Source organism: Antechinus flavipes, chromosome 3 (genome assembly GCF_016432865.1).
Source record: "Antechinus flavipes isolate AdamAnt ecotype Samford, QLD, Australia chromosome 3, AdamAnt_v2, whole genome shotgun sequence".
Classification (NCBI taxonomy): domain Eukaryota; kingdom Metazoa; phylum Chordata; class Mammalia; order Dasyuromorphia; family Dasyuridae; genus Antechinus; species Antechinus flavipes.
This window is the reverse complement of record NC_067400.1, coordinates 496,681,321-496,702,835: the sequence shown is the minus strand read 5'-3', so window position 1 is coordinate 496,702,835 and position 21,515 is coordinate 496,681,321. Positions and strand designations below refer to the sequence as shown.

General features: G+C 33.1%; 1 protein-coding gene across 2 annotated transcripts in view; it reads right to left on the bottom strand.

Moving 5' to 3' along the window:
* Positions 1-21,515, bottom strand: part of DYNC2H1 (dynein cytoplasmic 2 heavy chain 1) — a 377,984-nt gene that overhangs the window by 204,427 nt on the left and 152,042 nt on the right. The window contains exons 60-67 of one of the 2 annotated variants that reach the window (XM_051986889.1): positions 20,762-20,848; positions 18,196-18,322; positions 15,853-15,994; positions 11,189-11,298; positions 9,039-9,059; positions 8,291-8,389; positions 6,168-6,291; positions 2,720-2,883 (exon numbers count right to left, since the gene is read on the bottom strand). In XM_051986889.1, coding sequence (XP_051842849.1) covers positions 2,720-2,883; positions 6,168-6,291; positions 8,291-8,389; positions 9,039-9,059; positions 11,189-11,298; positions 15,853-15,994; positions 18,196-18,322; positions 20,762-20,848 — 874 coding nt within the window. The remainder of the gene's footprint in view (positions 1-2,719; positions 2,884-6,167; positions 6,292-8,290; positions 8,390-9,038; positions 9,060-11,188; positions 11,299-15,852; positions 15,995-18,195; positions 18,323-20,761; positions 20,849-21,515) is intronic. The other variant, XM_051986890.1, reaches the window with a different exon arrangement.

Sequence of the window (21,515 nt, the reverse complement as noted above, 5' to 3'; positions counted from 1 at the left end):
TTATGGGTTTTCTCCCATAGTGCTCTCTGGCCCAAAGAGCTTTAAGGTGTGGACTCTCTTGAAGTTAGAAAGTGTACTTTGTGAAGCTAGCATACTTGTGGACTCCAATGAGTAAAGGTGGGAACACAAGCCTTGTCTTGATTAGTTCTACTTAGTACCTTGTTTCAGGTTCTGGCCAAAACAACTTCTTGTAAGATTAGATCAACTCTAATTACTTAGCAGTTAGTAAGGATTCCAACAATGGTATACTTAGAAAACCCCAAAGATTCTACTAAAAAGTTATTAGAAACAATCTACACCTTCAGCAAAGTTGCAGGATATAAAATAAACCTACATAAGTCATCAGCATTCTTATATATCACTAACGAAACCCAACAGTTAGAGATACAAAAAGAAATCCCATTTAAAGTAACTACTGATTGTATAAAATATTTAGGAATCTATCTGCCAAGGGAAAATCAGAAACTTTATGAGCAAAACTACAAAACACTTTCCACACAAATTAAGTCTGATCTAACCAACTGGAAAAATATTAAATGCTCTTGGATTGGGCGAGCAAATATAATAAAGATGACAATACTACCTAAATTAATCTACTTATTTAGCGCTATACCAATCAGACTCCCAAAAACTACTTTGATGAATTAGAAAAAATAACAACAAAATTCATATGGAAAAACAAAAGGTCAAGAATTTCAAGGGAATTTATAAAAAAAAAAAATCAAATGAAGGTGGCCTAGCTGTACCAGATCTAAAATTATATTATAAAGCAGCAGTTACTAAAACCATCTGGTATTGGCTAAGAAATAGACTAGTTGATCAATGGAATAGGTTAGGTTCAAAGGACAAAACAGCTAATAACTTTAATAATATAGTGTTTGACAAACCCAAAGACACCAGTTTCTGGGATAAGAATGCATTATTTGACAAAAATTGCTGGGAAAATTGGAAATCAGTATGGCAGAAACTAGGCATTGACCCACACTTAACACCGTACACCAAGATAAGGTCAAAATGGGTTCATGATCTAGGCATAAAGAATGAGATGATAAATAAATTGGAAGAGCATAGGATAGTTTACCTGTCAGACCTGTGGAAGAGGGAGGAATTTATGACCAAAGAAGAACTAGAGATCACTATTGACCACAACATAGAAAATTTTGATTATATCAAACTGAAAAGTTTTTGTACAAACAAAACAAATGCAAACAAGATTAGAAGGGAAACAATAAACTGGGAAAACATTTTTACAATCAAAGGTTCTGATAAAGGCCTCATTTCCAAAATATATAGAGAACTGACCCTAATCTATAAGAAATCAAACCATTCTCCAATTGATAAATGGTCAAAGGATATGAACAGACAATTCTCAGATGAAGAAATTGAAACTATTTATAGACATATGAAAATATGCTCCAAATCATTATTAATCAGAGAAATGCAAATTAAGACAACTCTGAGATACCACCACATACCTGTCAGATTGGCTAGAGTGACAGGGAAAGATAATGGGGAATGTTGGAGGGGATGTGGGAAAACAGGGACACTGATACATTGTTGGTGGAATTGTGAACACATCCAGCCATTCTGGAGAGCAATTTGGAATTATGCTCAAAAAGTTATCAAGCTGTGCATACCCTTTGATCCAGCAGTGTTTCTACTGGGCTTATACCCCAAAGAGATACTAAAGAAAGGAAAGGGACCTGTATGTGCCAAAAATGTTTGTGGCAGCCCTGTTTGTAGTGGCTAGAAGCTGGAAAATGAAAGGATGTCCATCAATTGGAGAATGGTTGAGTAAATTGTGGTATATGAACATTATGGAATATTATTGTTCTGTAAGGAACGACCAGCAGGATGAATACAGAGAGGACTGGCGAGACTTACATGAACTGATGCTGAGTGAAATGAGCAGAACCAGGAGATCATTATATACCTCAACAATGATACTGTTTGAGGATGTATTCTGATGGAAGTGGACCTCTTCGATAAAGAGAGCCTTAATTGATCAAAGATGGACAGAAGCAGCTACACCCAGAGAAAGAACACTGGAAATGAATATAAACTGCTTGCATTTATGTTTTTCCTCCTGGGTTATTTATACCTTCTGAATCCAATTCTCCCTGTGCAACAAGAAAACTGTTTGGTTCTGCACACATATATTGTATCTAGGATATACTGCAACCCATTCAACATGTAAAGGACTCTTGCCATCTCGGGGAAGGGGTGGAGGGAGGGAGGGGTAAAATCGGAACAGAAATGAATGCAAGGGATAATGCTGTAAAAATTACCCTGGCATGCGTTCTATCAATAAAAAATTATTTTAAAAAAAAGTGAATAGGATATTTTTAAATCTAGAGTTCCTCCCATTGTAGTGCCTTTTCCAATGGCATAACCAATAAGCCTAATTAATGTCTTAATATAATACATATAATGAAATGCAGTCAGTCTAAAAAAAAGAAATTAAGAGATTTTAACATTACTAAAATTGCCTTTTAAGCCTTGTCACAGATGGAAACTGAAATAGAAATGAAAGTTTTTCTTTTCACGAACAAGTATAATTTGAATTTAAAACTGCCGGGCATAAATTGGCAAAGAATTAGCAAATTATAAAATCTATCATTTAAATATATATATGTAAATATGTGTATGTGTGTATAACATCTAAACTTACCTTTGCAGAGTTCCCTAAATATCCTAGTATATGACCAAACATTCATACCTGTCCTCTTAATCCACTTCTTGTTGTTGTAAAGTTAACCTCTGTAACAATGGAAGCTGCATCAGGTGGAATAAAAGGATTTGGGTTTCGTGTTGAGAGAAACAGGCGGAATTCTTCATTATAATCGATAATTTTATCACCTATTTGTACAACATAACGTGGACCTATTTGTTTAAAAAACACAAAAAGTCATTCCTTGTCTTATATTTTGCTAAAGCACATTAATATTATTACATAAACATTAACAAGCAAATATAAGTACATATATATGTACATAGTTTACCTCTATAGGCATTTATTGACACTGTCTAATAAAGAATAAACTGAGAATTAAACAGAACTTGGTATTACCTTATACTAATGTATATAATAAAAATTTATGTTCAACATACTGTTATTGATTGTGAGATCTTGAAGTCACATTTGGCATTAAATGGTAGTACATTTATATAATTTTTACAAAATACTTTTTCATTTGAAAATGGTGAGGTTAATAATGAATTTTTTTAACAAATGAGGAAACGGATACTTAAAAATGTTATGCAATTTGTACTCAGTCAAGAATGGAGGGAAAACCTTAGTTGGAATGTGACCTTCTTGAGAGAAATTTGCCTTTCTTTGTATCCCCTAGGCTCAGGACATTGCCTCACCCAGGGTAAGCCCTAAAAACATACTTATTGACTGGGATGCTATGGGGGTACTGTAGGAAGCTTAAGGAGAGAAGATACGGTTTGGAATAGGCATTGTGGCAGAAGTACTGCAGGAGGATTGTCTTTCTGCTGCAGTGTCCTAGTTAAATAAATAAAATTTTAGTTGACCTAGTAGGAATGGTTTCGTAAATTCTTCAAGTAGGATTGTAGGAGGATAATAGAGATAGACCCTCTCTATCTCTAGAGATGACCAGAGATAGAATTGGTTACAATGATTGGTAAGAGGTCAATATTACAGGAGATTCAAGACTAGAAGACAGAAGAACTGGTTCACCTAAGCATCAAAATTGAGTTGTGTTATGAGTTCAAATGTTGAAGTTCTTGTTCTTCTCAAAACACAGCCGGTTTAGCTTAGGGCCCTCCGAATATCTCCAAATCCAAAGGTTCTGTCTGTTAGCCTCTGCCTCTGCTTTCTTCAGCCTCCAACCAGCACAGAGATGGAATCAATCTCTTGTTTCCTTCTCTTGGAGCTCGGCTAGCTTTCTGGTGAGTCTTTCAGACCAGCTTGGTCTCAGTGGGGGGCGTGCAGGAGCCCAGCCACCAACTACAGTGGTGTGAGATGAAGATGAATCTGGTTGTCCACTGAACAATCCACTTGTAGCTTTATCCTCTGAAAACGCTTTGTCTGCCACCAGCCAGCCAAGTGGAATATATTCTGCCTTGCCTCGGAGAGAGGGCTTCTGGCGTAATCCCACAAAGTGCTCTCTGTCTATACCAGAGTTGCTCCTCTCCAGTCCAGCTGAACTCTCTTCTGCGACCAGCCAGCCAAGTGGAAAAAGTGTATTCTGGAATGGCTGTCTCACCTTATATGTGAATCTTCTGAGAGAATGGGATTATGGGTTTTCTCCCATAGTGCTCTCTGGCCCAAAGAGCTTTAAGGGAGGTGTGAACTCCCTTGAAGTTAGAAAGTTTACTTTGTGAAGCTGGCATACTTGTGAACTCCAATGAGTAAAGGTGTGAACACAAGCCTTGTATTAATTAGTTCTACTTAGTACCTTGTTTCAGGTTCTGCCCAAAACATCTTCTTGTAAGATTAGATCAACTCTAATTAGTTAGCAGTTTGTAAAGATTCCAACAGAGTTGTGATGAGGTCAGAGAGAAAGTGATAAATTGGAAACATTCTAGTTTAAAGGGATTAAAGCTCAAAATGAGGAAGAATAGGAGGCTTAGAAAGAGAAAGTAATTGTATAGATCTTAGATGTCTAAATACAGTACTTTCAGATGATGGCAAAAATTAAGGAAATAATCATCACTGTGTGCAGCTGTGATGATAGGGAGGAGTACATCACAGGATGAGAAAATGGGAAGTTAGGCTGTTTTATGGAACATCAACATGGATACTGAATGGAAGTTGGAGGGGAAAACACATGTTAACCCAGCCATGAATTTAGTGAGAAAGATGGGGGAGTGTCTTAGACTAGATTGGTCACTGGGATCAGGATTGGGTGACAAACTGTAACTGCATTAATATCAAAGAAGATTATGTCTTGAGTGATGAAGCTATAAGAAGAATCGAGAAGTAGCAGTGAGGAACAAGGAGTATTCTAAATGGATTACTGGATCCAGTGAGTCAGGAAGCCATGCAAAGAAATGCATAAATATGGAAAAGTTAGTGAGAAGACTCATTGCATGTTAAAAGATGGAAGGAGAAAGAGAGGAAGTAGTTTAAAATAAAATGATATTTGTTAATATTGGGATAACAATTCTAGAGAGCACAAATAAAGGGATGGGTATGTTTAAAATGGGACAATGATGGGGTTGGATTGAGATATATGGGAATAAGGTAAAAGACAGCTGAAATAAGAAAGTTTTCTTATTGGGAGTCAGGAGTTTAATATCACTCAGATGGGAAGGATATGAATAATGAGAATATGTAATCCACTGGAGAATGAGTGCAGACAGGGAATCACTGGATGGGGAGAAGTCCACGGATAAAGATAGGTAAATGGAAGGCTCAAGACTCGCCTTCAAGTCTATCTATACACATTCTGGCTAGAGGTAAGTCCATCTAAATATTAAATTCCAAAGAAAAAATAATTTAAATATTAAAGCCCAAATGTATTCCTTACTCATTTTTCAAGTTAAAATTTTTTATTGTAATTTTAATTTTTTACCATGTATATGAATTTCTTTCTAAATCTGTCTTGTAAACTTACTAAATCTGAAATCAAATAGAAATCAATCATATCACACTATCATTCTGATCATTTTGTTATGAGACAGGGCATTTACATTTATTGACATGTTAGAGACAAAGAAAAATTGGACTGATATTTTCTTTACAGAATGATTTTGGCTTCCTATAAATAACAGATCAAAAAAGCAATAAAGGTTTGCCACATTCCCTGAAATAAACAGATTAAAAAGAAGCAAACAAAAAGAATACGCTTTTATACATAGTTTATAGCTCAAATAAATATAACTTTTCTCATGTTCAGAACTACTAACTTCCCAAGTCTTAAAGAAAATGTTATGTAATTGCCAACATGAAAAATTCCCACAATTTATAATAAAATTTATATTTTAAAACTAAGTATTGTTATCCTTTGCAATAATTAAATGAAAAAGGAAGAGGAAAGCATCCTTTTACTTCACATACTTCTTTTATTACTAAAATGTGAAACTTATTCCAAAGTGCTAAGGTTCTATGACAAGAAGCAAAAAAAGGATAAAGTATTGAGTTAATTATTTCTGAAATTCCTAGAGGAATGATCCCAAGAAAATTGTCAGGAATTTACCTTGTGCAACAAGATCTTTTCTCAACAGTGGATATAGAACAGGTTCTACTCCATCCATCTCTTGTATAATAAGTGTTTTCCCAAATCTTACTGCCAACTCAAGAGCAGTGATAAAGTTGCTGTCCTGGGTGAGTAAAATATAATGTTATTTCATTATTACATTGATATTTTCAATAGGTTGTATCATTCTTAGCAGTATAAATGTATTTAAATGTGCATTTATAGAATAACAACACAAATTTTTTCTATAATTGGATTCATACAACAATGAAATTACTGTAGTTGGATAAATTATCAAATAAATTGTCATTATCAATCATTTATTTAAACAAAGCTATTAAAGGAACTCAAGGGAATTTAAGTACTCAAAAATTACATCAAAAGTGGCTATTAATGTTAAGATTTTACATTAAGATCCTGAGCTCTACTTCCAGTCACCTAGGGCCATTTTTCTACATCTCTTGGCAATTTATGCATACCAGGGAGCATTTAAGCCATTTATTCTCCAGTGAGAATCCTGGTATGCAGGGTCAAAAAGTCTCTCTCCATGATATTTCCTATTTCAAAATCATAGTGAATCCTGATCAAATGATTAGCTTTAGGGATTCTCATTTCCTATTTGCATAGTAGAAGAAAATGTATCCCATTCTTTGAGGAGATAAACATATTATTACACAGAAAAGATCATCAAAATTGATCTTTCCTTTACCCCCAATATTTGATTCATATACGTAAGGCAATATCTAAAGAATGATATTGTTAAAAAAAGATGAAACACTAGTGTAATAAGAGGGGGATCTTTAAAGACAAACATGAATAAAAGCTGCACAAAAGGAATGGATAATTATGATCTGCACTATTATAAATAGATTCACAGTGATGAACTTATCAAAAATCAATTATTCAACCAATTAGATAGTTCATTAATTCTGGTATTTTTTTGTGCATCTCTAGCTAAAAGTAAGAATAAGAGATGTCATGAAAATCAAAGAAAGATGAAATTATATTAAATGTCTATGGTATGTATAGTATATATATTAGGGAACATATTGTAGCATAGCATTGTCTTATTCAATTGTAATTATAATTATAATGGTGTTTTGTTCTATTTGAATTCAATTTTAGTCCCTAGCATGCTACAGTGATTTTTACTATAAAGTATAAATAACACAGAACAGTTTTGTAGCAATAACAGTCTGTCATGTTGAGGGCCTCCTTGTTTTTTTTTTTTCCAATTTTAGTGATATTACAATAAAAGTATATTTAATTATTCATTTTTGATGAATTGAATAAAGGCTATGACTCTCTGAAACAAAAATATTTGATTAATAACAATGAAAAAATCGACATAACAATAAATGCCAGACCCATAGTCAGAAAGATCTGGTTTCAATGCTACTTTTTATACTTGTGTGACTATGAAAAATTTATCGTATGAGTCTTTGAGACTCATTCAATTTCTAAAGTTTATCCATCGTAAGTAGGGATTGATCTGCAACACAATAGGAATTTCCAAACCCTTGATGTCACAGAAACTTGATATATAGATGCCTTTGGTTAACATTCAGACTAGATAACACAGAATAATCTATGATAATCTGCCTAATGTTTACCATATTGCTACAATGAAGTAATATGGAGCAATGTGTGATAAAACTGAATGATAATCAAGAAATCTTAGATTTTTATCACCCCAACTTTGTCACAAAATAACTTTGTGAATTATTCAAGTCCCCTAATCACACTATGTTTTAATTTTCTTACTTGAAAAAAATCAAATATTTAACAATGGGAAGTGAATGAAAAAGGAATGAAGGAAAGCATTTACACAGCACTTACTATATACTGGGGCCAGGCATGTACTTAATTAAGCACCATTACAAATATTATGTCATTTAAGACTGACAGCAATCCTGTGAGGTGGGTGCTATTATTATCCCCAATTTATACCTAGAACCCTGAGGCAGAGAGAAGTTAAGTGACTTGCCCTGTGTCAAATAGTAAGTATATGAGACTAGATTTCAATTTGGATCTTCCTGACTCCAAGCCCAGTATTCTATCCACTGTATCACAAACTTGTCTCTAAAGGAATCAATCGTATTAAGTGATTAAAAAATACTTGCCTGTTGGTTAATAATTTCTAAACGTGATTCTTTTAAATGTATCTTTAACCATTCAGTCGCTTGGGAAGAAGGATCTATTAGAAATGGGCAAACTCGACTCTGATTAACAAACAAAAAGAATGAAAAATATGTAAATAATACTTATTCTGTCAAAATTTAAAAAGAAACAACTTGAAAATTATAAATAGGAAACTCAGGTATCTATCAAGTTTCAGAGTTCCTCAAAATATCATAGATATTTTAATAGAATACACAAAGAAAAATAAGTCATTCAAAATTTGTCAAAAATAGTGATGCTCCTTGAATTTGGCTCCTTTTTAATGTCAACAATAATTCATCCAAACTTCATTCCCGAAGGGTTAACTTGTTATTACTCCAATATAAATGTTAGTTCTTTTCATATAAGCATAATAACTTTGTAGCTCCATGATGCTACAGTATATTTTATCAAATAAATTGCCATTATCAATCATGTATTTAAATAAAACTATTAAAGGAACTCAAGGGAATTTAAGTTAAGTACTCAAAAATTACATCAAAACTGGCTACCAATGTTAAAATTTTACATTATTATTAAATTATTAAATCAATTCTCTTTTCATATTGTATAGATAAGTTATTCAGTTATTTTGCTTCCTTGGTTTCATACTAGTTTCATACTAGTATAAAATAGCATGCTATCCAATCTACTACACCTTTGGTTATACACTAAAGTAACTAGAGTTTTTTTAAAAAAAATCATTCTTACCCATGATTTCAAAGCAATGATCTGATGCAGTAAAACAAAAATAGGTAAAGATTATTTATATAAAATATTTTAGTATTTCACATAGTACTTGCAAGTTTATGGCAAAATATATCTATTTCATTTAAAAGATATTTCTGATCTTTTGATCCTTTTGATCCTCTTTTCTTTCTACTTCATCAAAACCATTCTTGTTTATGTGTCATTCTTCCAAACTTATGTTCTGCTCTTTTAACATCTGCATTTTAAAATTGTAGAATTTTAAAAAAAAAATCTTGTCCTGCTATGTGTTCTCAGTCAAAATTCCCTTTTATTACCATAGGCATATGGCATAGTTGGTCTATTATTAAAGACCAAATTTATAATGTGTATTTTGGTGATAGTAACAACCGAATTTATGGTATTTGTCATTGAACTATTAAACTACTACAGTTTTGCATTCTGAACAAAATAAAACCATTCTACAGCAGAGTTTAGGACTAGATAATTGGCATTAAAATGAAACTTATTTCAATGAAATTCCTCTTATTTCATTTGCAAACCTGTTTTGAAAAAATAGCTGATCACCTTAACAATTCCCAAGGATAGTTAAGTTGAACAACTGTAAACAAATGGTGTGAAATCATTTATTACCATAAATACAAAATAAATATTAGATATATTATTAGATCAATATAATTATAATGATAAAACTACATCTTTAAAAAGTTATCTTAGTCCTAATCAAGAAATTTAAGGTACAAGGCTATATGTCCCCAACAATTAAATAATAAAAAACAAATAATAAAATTTATTAAATAAATACCATTTTCTACAGGTTAATTTCATGTATTTTGTTAAGAGAGTATATAAAATATTTCTATTTAAAAAAAAAAAATCCAAGTGATTATCTTAAAAAACTGCTGAAACAGAAAAAAACTCATCATATTTTAAGAACAGTATAGAAACAAATAGCATATATCAAAAAGTATACAATTCTCTAATATGCAATGAATTTATCTTTCTAGTCTACATGATAAAGAGATATTTTTCTTGAATGCAAGCTGAAGAGGATTCAAAGGAGAATGTAAGTAAAATTCTTTACTTATAGGAAATTATAATCTGCAGGTCATTTATAATATGTAAAAGTATGGCTAATTAAACTAATAATAATAAGCATGAAAAACAAGAATCTGTAGAAAGGCTGGTCCTTCAAAACTTCCAAGATTTAGATGTTACCAAGCAGAAAGCATTTAACTAGCTAAAAGCTACATTTTAAATTTAGGTGGCAAAGATAGCCAGAAAAGAAGAAATCAGAACAAGGAAAAGAAATCAGATTGACAGTGGGGAATGGAACAGTGCATTCAGAAGAAGAAAAATCCAATAAATTGTTCCACGGATAAAGTCTCACCTATGTAGTATGCCTATCCTAGAAAAAGGTGAGTAGTCAATGATAAAAACTTTACGACTGCTTCATCTTGATGTTGCACCTGGCATTTTAAAATGCCATGTGAATTTTAGTATTTTTTTCAACAAGGTGAATAAATTTTCATTTTGCAAACAATTACTTTTTTAAAATATATACTATGTGAAAAATCATCACGATAAATATATTTCCCAGGACTTTCACAGCCCTTTTTGGTCAACATTTCAGAATTTTGTTCCTCTCATCTATCTGCTTATGGAAAAGCAATTGCATAAAAAGTATAACTGCACTTAAGGGGAAAAAAATCACTGTGTGATACAAACAGAGGACATGATAGAAGAAATATGAGATCTATGGTGCCACAGAATGATTTAGCTTCCAAATAGAAAATTCAACTTTTAATCTTTTATTATCAAGATGACAAAATCATTTAAATTTTAAAATATTAATATAAGGATAATGAACATACACAAGATTGTACAGAATTTTAGTGCTGTTCATTTCATAATTTAAAATATTATCAGAAAAATAACTGGTTAGAAAAAAAAATTGGTTTTAAAATAAAATCTACTTGCAAGTTTGTTTTCTTCATCTGTGGTCAGGGAGATTACTTTAGGTATTGAGATGTTAATCATAAAAACACAAGCTCTAAAGAAAATTTGTGGCATCAGTTGTAGAAGGGGGAAAAGACCCATAATAACAGGTTACTAATTAGATATGTTTAAAGAAAACAAAATGAATTACTTACCTGCAAGATAACAAGAGCATTTTCTATTGAAAGATCATCTGAAGGTAGGCCTTCACTTTTCCAAATTAACTGCTCACTCTCAGTACAAAGAAACCTTCTCAAATCAAATTCTGTCAAGTTAAAAGTAGCAATTAAAATTCATGAAAATTACCTCATATTTCAGTTAAGAACATAATAAAGCAATCTTAAATATAGGAATGCAAAAGTTCTAATAATGCAACTATTTACTGAGTAAATTAATAGATAAAATATTAATGATATGAAATATTTTTTGAATCTACATTTCAGAAGAGCAAAAAAAGTAATGATATAAATTAAGTTTGTAAATCCATATCTACAAAACATTTCAGTTCTCAAAAAAGGTCTAAGCATAGTCATCAACTATTTCTTGAACTACAATTCCAGTCTAGATAGTGGGAGGCTTACATTTGCTAGTAATTCTAAATGTCACATAAAAATGTGTAAAATCTGAATTGCTGGGAGTATCCTCTGACCACATCAATTATGCTTTATGTGAAAAAAAACAAAAAACAAAAAACAAGGATTCCAGTGTTACTGGATTGGAGAGTACATGGTTGGATATAGACAATAGATTAGGAAGGCTTTAAAAAATTTATATTTTACTCTGGAAGTGGTAAGAAGATAATAGAGTTTATTGAATAGTGGAGTTGTGGTCAGATTGATGCTTTTTAAGACCAACCTAATAAACAAGAGAACAATGAACTGGAAGGGGTAGAAGACCAACCAGCAATTTTTTATAATTGGAGAGGTATGAGATGGTTAGGTTTTTTTTTAAACCAAGATAGTGACAACATCAGCAGTGAGAAGAGAACCTAGGTGAAATATGTTACAAAGGCAAAACTGAAGTTTGTATCAACAGGTGATATAGAGAGGGTGAAAGAATGAGAAGTCAAAATGGCACAGATTCTGAGCCTGGGTCACTAGGAGAATAGTGATATCCTTAAAATTAATTTTTGTGGTTGAATAATTTTTAGTCATGTCCAACCATTTGTGACCCCACTTGCAATTTTCTTGGCAAAGACACCAGAGTAGTTTGCCTTATCATTCTCCCAGGTTATTTTTACAGATGAGAAAACTAGGCAAAGAAGGATAAGTGACTTGTCCAGGGTCACACTGCTTGTGTGTACTAACAGGGAAGTCAGAAAGGAGGAAGGGTTTAGGGGATAATTATGATTGAAGTTTTGGACAACTTGAATTTAAGATGCTAGGAATCATTTGTTCTAAATAGCCAATAGGCAATTGAAGATGCAAGACTGGAAGTTGGCAGAAAGGTTAAGATAAAACTGAAAATAATAATCATATTTATGAGTATTGATTTCACACGAGCCAATGAGACCATCAAGTGAAACAGTATAAACAGAAAAAAGAAGAGAGCCCAGGATACACCTCTGTGGGACAAGCACAATTAATGAGTGAGATCTGGATGAAGATCCAGAAAAGGAGCCCGAGAAGGAGAAGTCAGACAGGGGTGAGAAGAACCAGGAGAGAGCTATGTCAAAAAAAAAAAAAAAAAAAAACCCTAGAGAAAAAAGAGATTCAGAAAAGAGAGGGTGATCAATAGGGTCAAAGGTCCTAGAAAGGTTGAGAAGGAATTAGATTGGGCAATTCAGAGATCATTGGTAACTTTGGAGAGAACAACATTGCTTTTATGAGGTAAAGAGTCAGAGCACAAGAGTCAAGGGAAAAAAAAAGAGTAAAGACATCTCTTCTAGATGGCCTTCTCAAAGAATTTGGCCGCAAAGGGAGGAGATATATGGACAAGGAAGGGAAGAGAAGAATCAAGTAAAGAATTTTTGAGGATGGGGAAACATAAAAATGATCATAGCAGCAGGGAAGAAAGTTGGATTCAGGGAAAGATTGAAAAGAAGTAACAGAATGAGGCTGATAGAGAGGGAAATCTGGAGAAAGCAGAGTGGAATGGTAAGTGTAGAGCAGTTTACCTTAGCAGAGATAACAGCCAACTCTCCATACCATACAGTGATAAAGGAGAAAATGGCAGAAGGCATCTGAGGAATGCGAGAGGAAGAGGAAGGAGATGAAGGAAATTCTTGATGAATAGCCTCAATTTTCCAACATGATATAAAGCAATCTTCTCTGCTGAAGATGGGACAGGGGAAAGAATGGGGGACTTGAGGAAGTATGCAAGGGTTTATTAAGAGTGAGATAGTGAAAATGTTTTGCAGCAGTGAGGACCCATCTAATTATAACAGTGCAACAGACACAGTTTTGTTCAGCAGCATGTGAGTAGGAAAAAAAGGCAGTAGATGGTAGGACTCTTCTAATGGTTGAGGGTAGGCAAGACAAGTTTTTCTATAGGATAGAAGAAGGTTTTTGAAAGAAGACAATATAGAACTGAAATGACTCTCTTAAGAGTCAAGATGGAGAAGAGGGAACAATATAACTGGTACAGGTATGATAGCTTGGGAAAGAACTGAAGGGTTGAGAGACTGGAAATCTCAGGATGGATGAAAAACAAGATTTGGGATTGCAAGGCATTATGTACAAGTGGAAAGACAATAGACTAGAATCAGATAAGGATATTATAGAGTTCATGAATACAGAAATAGTATATTTGAAGATAATAGCAAGATCTTTGTATTTGGTAGAGAAGTGGATCATGTGAAATAAACAAATAAATTAAGGGACTGTGAGATTAATAATGCATGAGAAATTAGATATAGATTGAGTGAATCTCAAAGGAGAAAAAGTATTGAGAACTGGTATAGAGGCAGAATCAGGAAGTAGTTTGGGGAATAAGGAGTATTCTAATACCCCTACCTCAGTCAGTGAGTTGAAGTCAAGGAGGCTATGCTATTAAGAGAGAAGCACAAAATGGAAGGAATGGGAAAAGAAAAGGTTTAACATGACAGTAAGTGTGTGGCCCACAGAAGAGTTATTCTGGAGAGCACAGTGGAAGAGATGATTAACTTTATAGAGAGGGACATGAGGTGGGAAGTAAGGTTGGATTGGGTTAAGGGGAGTAGTTATAAGGATAATAATAGGCAGTGGAGAACAGAGGATGGGATTTGATTGATGACCATCAGGAGTCCAAAATCACTGCGGTGGGAAAGTTATGACCAAGGAGGAATTTGCTGATAATTGAGAAATAAGTTTAGATTTGGAAAAAGGATAGAGTCTTCTTAAGACCTTGCCTAATTCAGAGAAGATGATAGGTCTTTGGATCAATCGAACATTTATTGAGCACTTTTTATGTGCTTTCCATGCGCTAGGCACAATGCTAGGAGGTAAAGATACAAGAGAAGCAAAAGACAGTCAGAAACTTAAGGAACTTTCAATCTAATGGAGGAGATAACCTGCAAACAAAAATATACAAAATTGTTGTTTGCTTGCTTATTTTTTTTCTTTCTCATTTTTCCCTTTTGATCTGATTTTTCTTGTGATAAATGATAAATGTAGAAATATGTTTAGAAGAATCACACATGTTTAATTTATCCTGGATTACTTGCTGTAATTCTCCTTTACCCTAAAAGGGAGGAGTTTGGTGCTCATTGGAGTAGTGTTTTTCTTCCAGAAGGAGGCAGGAGACCAGGCAGGAGTAAGAACTGACAGCATTCAATGACAATTTCTCCCCTTACTCAAAAGCAGGAAACAAGTTTCTGATAGAATGGTATCTCTCCTCTTTGTCCAGGAAGCTCAGGCAGAACACTTAGAATACTACAAGAGAATGGAGCAGGGGAGTGACATCATCATTTTCTTTAAGAATACTACTTTGGATTGCAATATTTAATCTATTTCAGATTGCCTGCTATCTTGGAGAAGAGGTAGGTAAGGCAGGGAAGGAGAAAAATTTGGAACACGACTACAAAAATGAATGTTGAAAACTATCTTTACATGTGTTTAGAAAAAGAATGTTATTGAGAAATTTAAATAAGGACTTTTGACAGTTGTTTGGAGCATATGTTAAAGAGCAATAGATTTGAGGTAGAGAAAACAACTCAGAAGAGGCTGCAAAAATTCAGGCAAGAACTGAGAAGGCTTTGAACTAATATGAGGATCATATAAATAGAAAGAAGGGAAGAAATGTGAGATGTTATGGAAAAAGAATTGACAAGATTTAGGAACTTACTGGACACATGGGAAGACAATTCGCATGATGTAAATCTGTGAAACCTATAATAGAAACATGGAAGTTTGGAAGAATGGGTTTTGGAGGAAAGCTAATCAGTTATGTTTTGGGTATTGTTGAGTTTGCCTGCAGGACAGCTGGCCTGAAAAATCAAATATGTATCTGAAGATATAAACTAAAATTCAATAGAGACTAAGGCTGGACATACAGAGTTGGAAATCATCTTTACAGAGATGATGAGATATATGATTTATTAAGAAAAAGACATGAGAAGAGAACTTGGGATAGTTTCTTTTAATTCACTCACAGTTGGGAGCAGATATGGATGATTAAACAGCAAAAAGAGATTGAGAAGAAAGGATTAGATAAGGAACGATGAAAATAATTAAATGAAATCGATTCAATGTTATGGGATCCCATGACAATGACACACTATACAATGTAGATTCAGATATATAATAGAAAGGGAACAAAAGTATAATAATTTTTTAAAGTAAAAAGGTATCAAAAGACCATTTTTACACAATTTTTTTCATCCTTAAAGATAACAGCTCACTTTCAAGACCAGCTGCCTTTGTCCATTCCTCCAAACTTGCTTTTCTTTGACCCTCAGGAGCAGCAGAAAGATATGTAATAAAAGCAGCAGCCAGTTGTGCCCTTTTAGGAAGTGTAGCTAATTCTTCTGTTATCTCTGCAACCTGAAAAAATTATGCATTGTGGATAAAAAACAAAATTAGGCTAATATTCATAGGGAAGGAAAAACTATTTTTAGTTAATTTTTCATGTCACCATGGTTAGAGTTTATTACCTAGCCTGCTGTAGTAATGTACTTGCAGTTTTGTTTGTAGTTCTCTTAAAAAAGTTTTTAAAAAGTTTTTTTTAAAAAAACTCATTAAATTAAGTAATATACTCTATCTTATTAAGAAGTGTTCTATAGAATTGATTAATGTATGATTAGATGCTGAAAAAAGTTAATGAATATAATTCAGTCATACTCATATGTCTATATGAAGTTCAGAATATACTGTCTATATGCTGTTCATTTAAAAATGTGTGTACTTATAATATAGTTTATAGGAAAGATACTTGTTCAAAATGAAATTTTCCTAGATTATTATGGTCATTTTTATATGCCAGGGCAAGGGGAAGAAAGAGGGAAGGTAGGACTATTTAGTGTTTCCAAGATTCCTTAATCTCATAGATCTGGTCAATCCCTCTAAAAAAGTAAATCAAAATCAACTTGTACTATCTCATTCAGAGCAACTAATCACCATGTCCTCCTATAAACCCTCCACAAGGGGCCCATGAAATGTGTTGGGGTTCTGGCCATTATGTAGATCATTATAGGTGCAGTTTTCAATGAGCGTGGTGAGCTAGATGATGAAATGGATAGAGCACTGGCTCTGAAATCAGGAAGACCTGAATAGGTCTTACAAAGTGGTAGAGAAAAGTAAAGGGTAAAAAAACTGGAGAGAAGGGCCAGGTTTGAACATCTTTAAATGCCAAACAGAAGAGTGACATTATCTCTCTAGAAATAAGAGAAAGAAAGGGGTTAATTAAGGGTGCTGATGGGGGGAGGGGATGAGGCAGGTTAGGGGAAGTGACAAAGTAAGGTTAGGGGAAGTGACAAAGTCATGTTGATGGCTTCTCTTATGAATTCCTCATAGCATTTTTAATAGGTTAGGTGAGAACTCACTTCATTACATATGATCTGGCTTTATTTGGTGTTGATTTTCATCTTTGCTTTAGGAAGTGAATATCCTGTCTACCCAATAGCTATTTCACAGCCACCCATTGGCAACAAGTCACCTTCACCCTTTCCTGTTCCTTACTCTTTTATCCAGGAAATTCCCAATCCTTTTTTATTATAGTCCTACATACAGCCTCTCTCACATCATCCCATTCTCCATGCTGATCACTACTGACATATTTCAGGCCCCTATCACTTGTAGTTCAACTTCTTTGTCATCTTGTCTGCCCGTCTCTCATCAGTCTAGATCCCAAAGTAACCTACCCTAAGCTCACATCTGACTATCTTGCCTCCCTTCTCAAGAACTTTCTGTGGATCCCTATTTCCTCTAAGATGACATATAAATCACTCAGATTGGAATTTAAATCTCTATACAATCTACTCACATAACCTATCCTTTCAAGTCTTATTTCATCTTTACTGACCTTCACACATATTCTATTCCAGAAAAATTAGCTACACACCCACACATATACTGTTCTCTGAAATGCACATTCCTGTGGCCACTTCTCTACATGTGCATGCTCTGTCCCTAGTCTTGGGTTCTCTGATGGCCTCTGCCTTAGGAATTTCTTCAAGATGAAAGAAGTTCCATTTTCTCCATAAAGCTTTTCTTTCCCCAGCCCCCACACCCAAACTAGGGTTTATACGTGTGTGTGTGTGTGTGTGTGTGTGTGTGTGTATTCTCAATCCACATAGTACAGACAATATAAGCTCTTTGAGGAAACAGATTATTGTATTTGTTTTTGTATACCCAGGAGCTAGCAGCGTACTTTAACTAGAATAAGTACTGAATAAACATTTGATAAAAATGCATCATTTAACTGAATCTGAATGTTTCAAACACCAGGTTTCTAATGTTTTGACTGTACATTTCTATAAATAGACAATGTACAACTATTAAGAAATTGGTAAAGGTTTGGAAAGATTATGAACAGAGCAGAAGGAAAACAGCAGAGGATCAAAGTACCAGTTTCAGGGCCACTGTGAGGAAAACATTCAGAAGAATTTCTGGGAAATTTTTTTTTTTAACCTTTACTATGTGTTGTTATCATATAAACGAATAGATTTATATTCCCCCCATCTTTTTTATCTATTATAATGCTTATCTTTAAAAAGAAATTTCATGAAATTTTATTTCAAACAAACCTGTGAATTCCATCTCTTGTGTTCTCTATCAAGTTGATTAATTAAGACCTCAGCAGCTTTAATTGTTTCCTGTGCTTTGCTTACTTCTGATTCAAGTTTAGCTGCTTCTGAAGTTCTGCTCTGAAATCTTCAGAATGAGTAGACTTTAATTAAAAACTGAATTGTTAATGGATTATTTCACTGATAAATATACATAAGTAAATATATTATTGTACTGAGCTATATTTTAAGATATAATTTTAGATATAATTTATGATCAGAAATTAACAGAGATATACTTTGAATATTGCTGAAGAAAATGAATGACAATATCAACCTTAAAACCTATAGAATTCAGAAACTATCTTTCCCACAGTATCACCGAGATTTCTTCTATTTTTCTAGGGGTATAAGAAAACTAGAATGTCAAACAATCTAATTGAATTAATTTCAACTTGAATCTTAACTCAAGATTGTGATAAGAAACTTATAGTACTTGGTTAGATATTATCAAATGTCTGTTACTATCTCTTGTTTCTGAGACTTATAAAATTTTCCTCTGAAAATGCAAGTGCAATTATTTTTCTGAAAGGCATCCAAAATCATAGAAACAAATGTGCACATACCCCAATAGGGGGAAATGTAGGGAGTTATCAGAACTGATATATAACTGCAACATATCCAACATATAAAGGACTGCTTGCCATCTAGGGGAGGGGGTGGAGGGAGGGAGGGGAAAAAAATCGGAACAGAAACGAGTGCAAAGGATAATGTTGTAAAAAAAAAATTACCCTGGCATGGATTCTGTCAATATAAATTAATTATTAAATAAAAATTTAATAAAAAAAAAAGAACTGATATATAAAACAGTACATTTCCCCCATTGTGGTATTTCATAATATTGTATTGTGATAATTCAATAATAAATAGTGACATATCAATATACATATATATATTTAGTACAAAGTGATGTGAATATTTTTCCATATTCATAAAAGGAAATAACCTCAGAATAATAAAAAAAATTAAATATTTCTTTTTTGTTTCTTATACCCAATGTTACTTTACTGGAAATTTTTTGAATAAAATCATTGTAATATAAAGAAGTATGTAGCTTTGAATTTGACAGATTTCTTTCATATACCTAATACATTTTTTCTTTCTTCCCTTAAAAAAAAAAAAAAACTAGTTAGCAGCTTATAACAAAACTTTTCTAGGCTTTCACAAAAGACATCTCTAACCTTGAAAGGAATTTTGTACTTGTATATCAGGATTTATTTTGTAACATATTCTAGATTACTATCCTTTTATAGACCACCCTCTGCTAAATTTTAGAAATAAAATATTTTCTACCCTTCTCAGAGTTCCCAATGAATTTTTTTTCTCTTTTGTTTTAATAGTAATCACAGCTCTTGATAGATATACATGTTGAACTTTAAGAGGAACCATCATTTATTCTTCCATTAAAAAAATTGTTGACAAACACAAAGTAGTTTGTTTTTTTTCTTCCATGCTAGGATGGACAAAGTTAAATAAAATGAATACCAAACAGAGAAATGAATATCATCTGGCCATTTTCTTTAAGGATTCGAGATATTTAAATCCTTTGGGGAGATAATAAAGCAGGTACAGGTACAGTAATAGTATTGTTATGCCACAGTTCTCTTTTGTCCTGCCTCAGTTTCCCTAATTGTTCTGCTTCAGTTTATAATTGTCTGCTCAGTCTGCGGAAATCACCCCTCCCTCTTAATCAGAATATTTGATAAAGATAAAAGATTATATGTTTTAGAATATCAGAATGCCTCTCCCTATCCCAAGCTATCAGAATATCAGAAGATCTCTCCTCTCCCCATTTCTCGGTCCCTCCCCCTATTATGTAATCCCCATACCCTGTCAGAGTCCCATTCCCACTCTCAGCACCTTGACTCCACCTCTGCCTCAGTCTACTCCCTGAGTCTGAGCGACATGTGTGTGTGTGTGTGTGTGTGTGTGTGTGTGTGTGTGTGTGTGTATATATATATATATATAATATATATATATATATATATATATATATATCACTGAGAACTCACATTGTTTGCTGGATTCTTGGAGGCCATAGTCTCATTCATCTCTGGAACCAAACCATGGATTGATTTGGTCCCAGTATAATCTCTCCCTTTCAAATAAATTATTAAATACTCTCTAATCTCTATGTTGCCTTAGTTTCTCCAGCATTACAGTATGGTTTTTCACTCAAACCAAAAATACTTAAATCCCAACTGGATTTTCAAAGGAAAACGAATCCTCATTGTTAATATTACCATTGCATTATTTTATATTGAATTCTCTCCCTCCCACTTTCAGAATATACAGATATATAAAATGAAAGCTAAATAATATAATCATTTTCTCTTAATAAAGAATGATGCTAAAACTAAAGAGAAATCAGATGCTTATGGAATTCTCCATACCAACCTCAGTTTTTGAGTGAAAAGTCATGGGGAAAAATTTACAACTGGAAGCTTTTATGTTATTTTGCTTAAACAATAAAAAAGCATATGTTAGTTAACAATATTCAAAAAAGTGTTTCTAAATATTGACTTACTTATCTTTCAACTCAGACACTTTCTGGCCAACGGAGTTAAGTAAGTCTTCTAGTTTCTTTTTCCTGTCTTCGGTTTTCTTCAGATTCCTAAAACACAGCTTAATTTTATACAAGTATTCCTGCTTAAAATACTATTAACAAGACATGAGTAGCTTGAAAAGTGAACTTATGTAGTCTACACTAAAAAACAAAATGATCTAACAATTATGATTTACTATATTATCAATTTTGTTCTATTCCAAAGAATTTCCAGATATATGCTAGACCAAGCATTTTATAAATTTTCACTATTTTCACTGTGGTATAATTTCATTTTGTAAAATAAAATTGAAATTCCAAAACTGTAACTAATTGTAAGACTCCTTTATTTTTTACATGTATCTCCTCAACTTGTTTACTTAGACAATATTAGTAGACATTCATTAATATCCCTTGATATGAAAAGGAAAAAGGAAATTACTAATTTAAGTGGAAAAACTGTGATTTAATATATGTCTAAGGGCCATTCTCCTGATGTACCAAAATTCTATCCATTAGTTTAGGGTTACCCAAAAATGTAACATGTTTCTCAAAGACACAAAATCACAAAGAAAAGTCCTATACTGACAGTTTCATGATGAACTGAAATCCCATCACCATGGCCACTGAGGGAGGAAAAGGAGAAAATCTATAGTACAGTATATATGGAACTTGAGATGTACATTTTATATATGTAACAAAACACCTAAGTTGATTTCTATTTCTTTAACATACT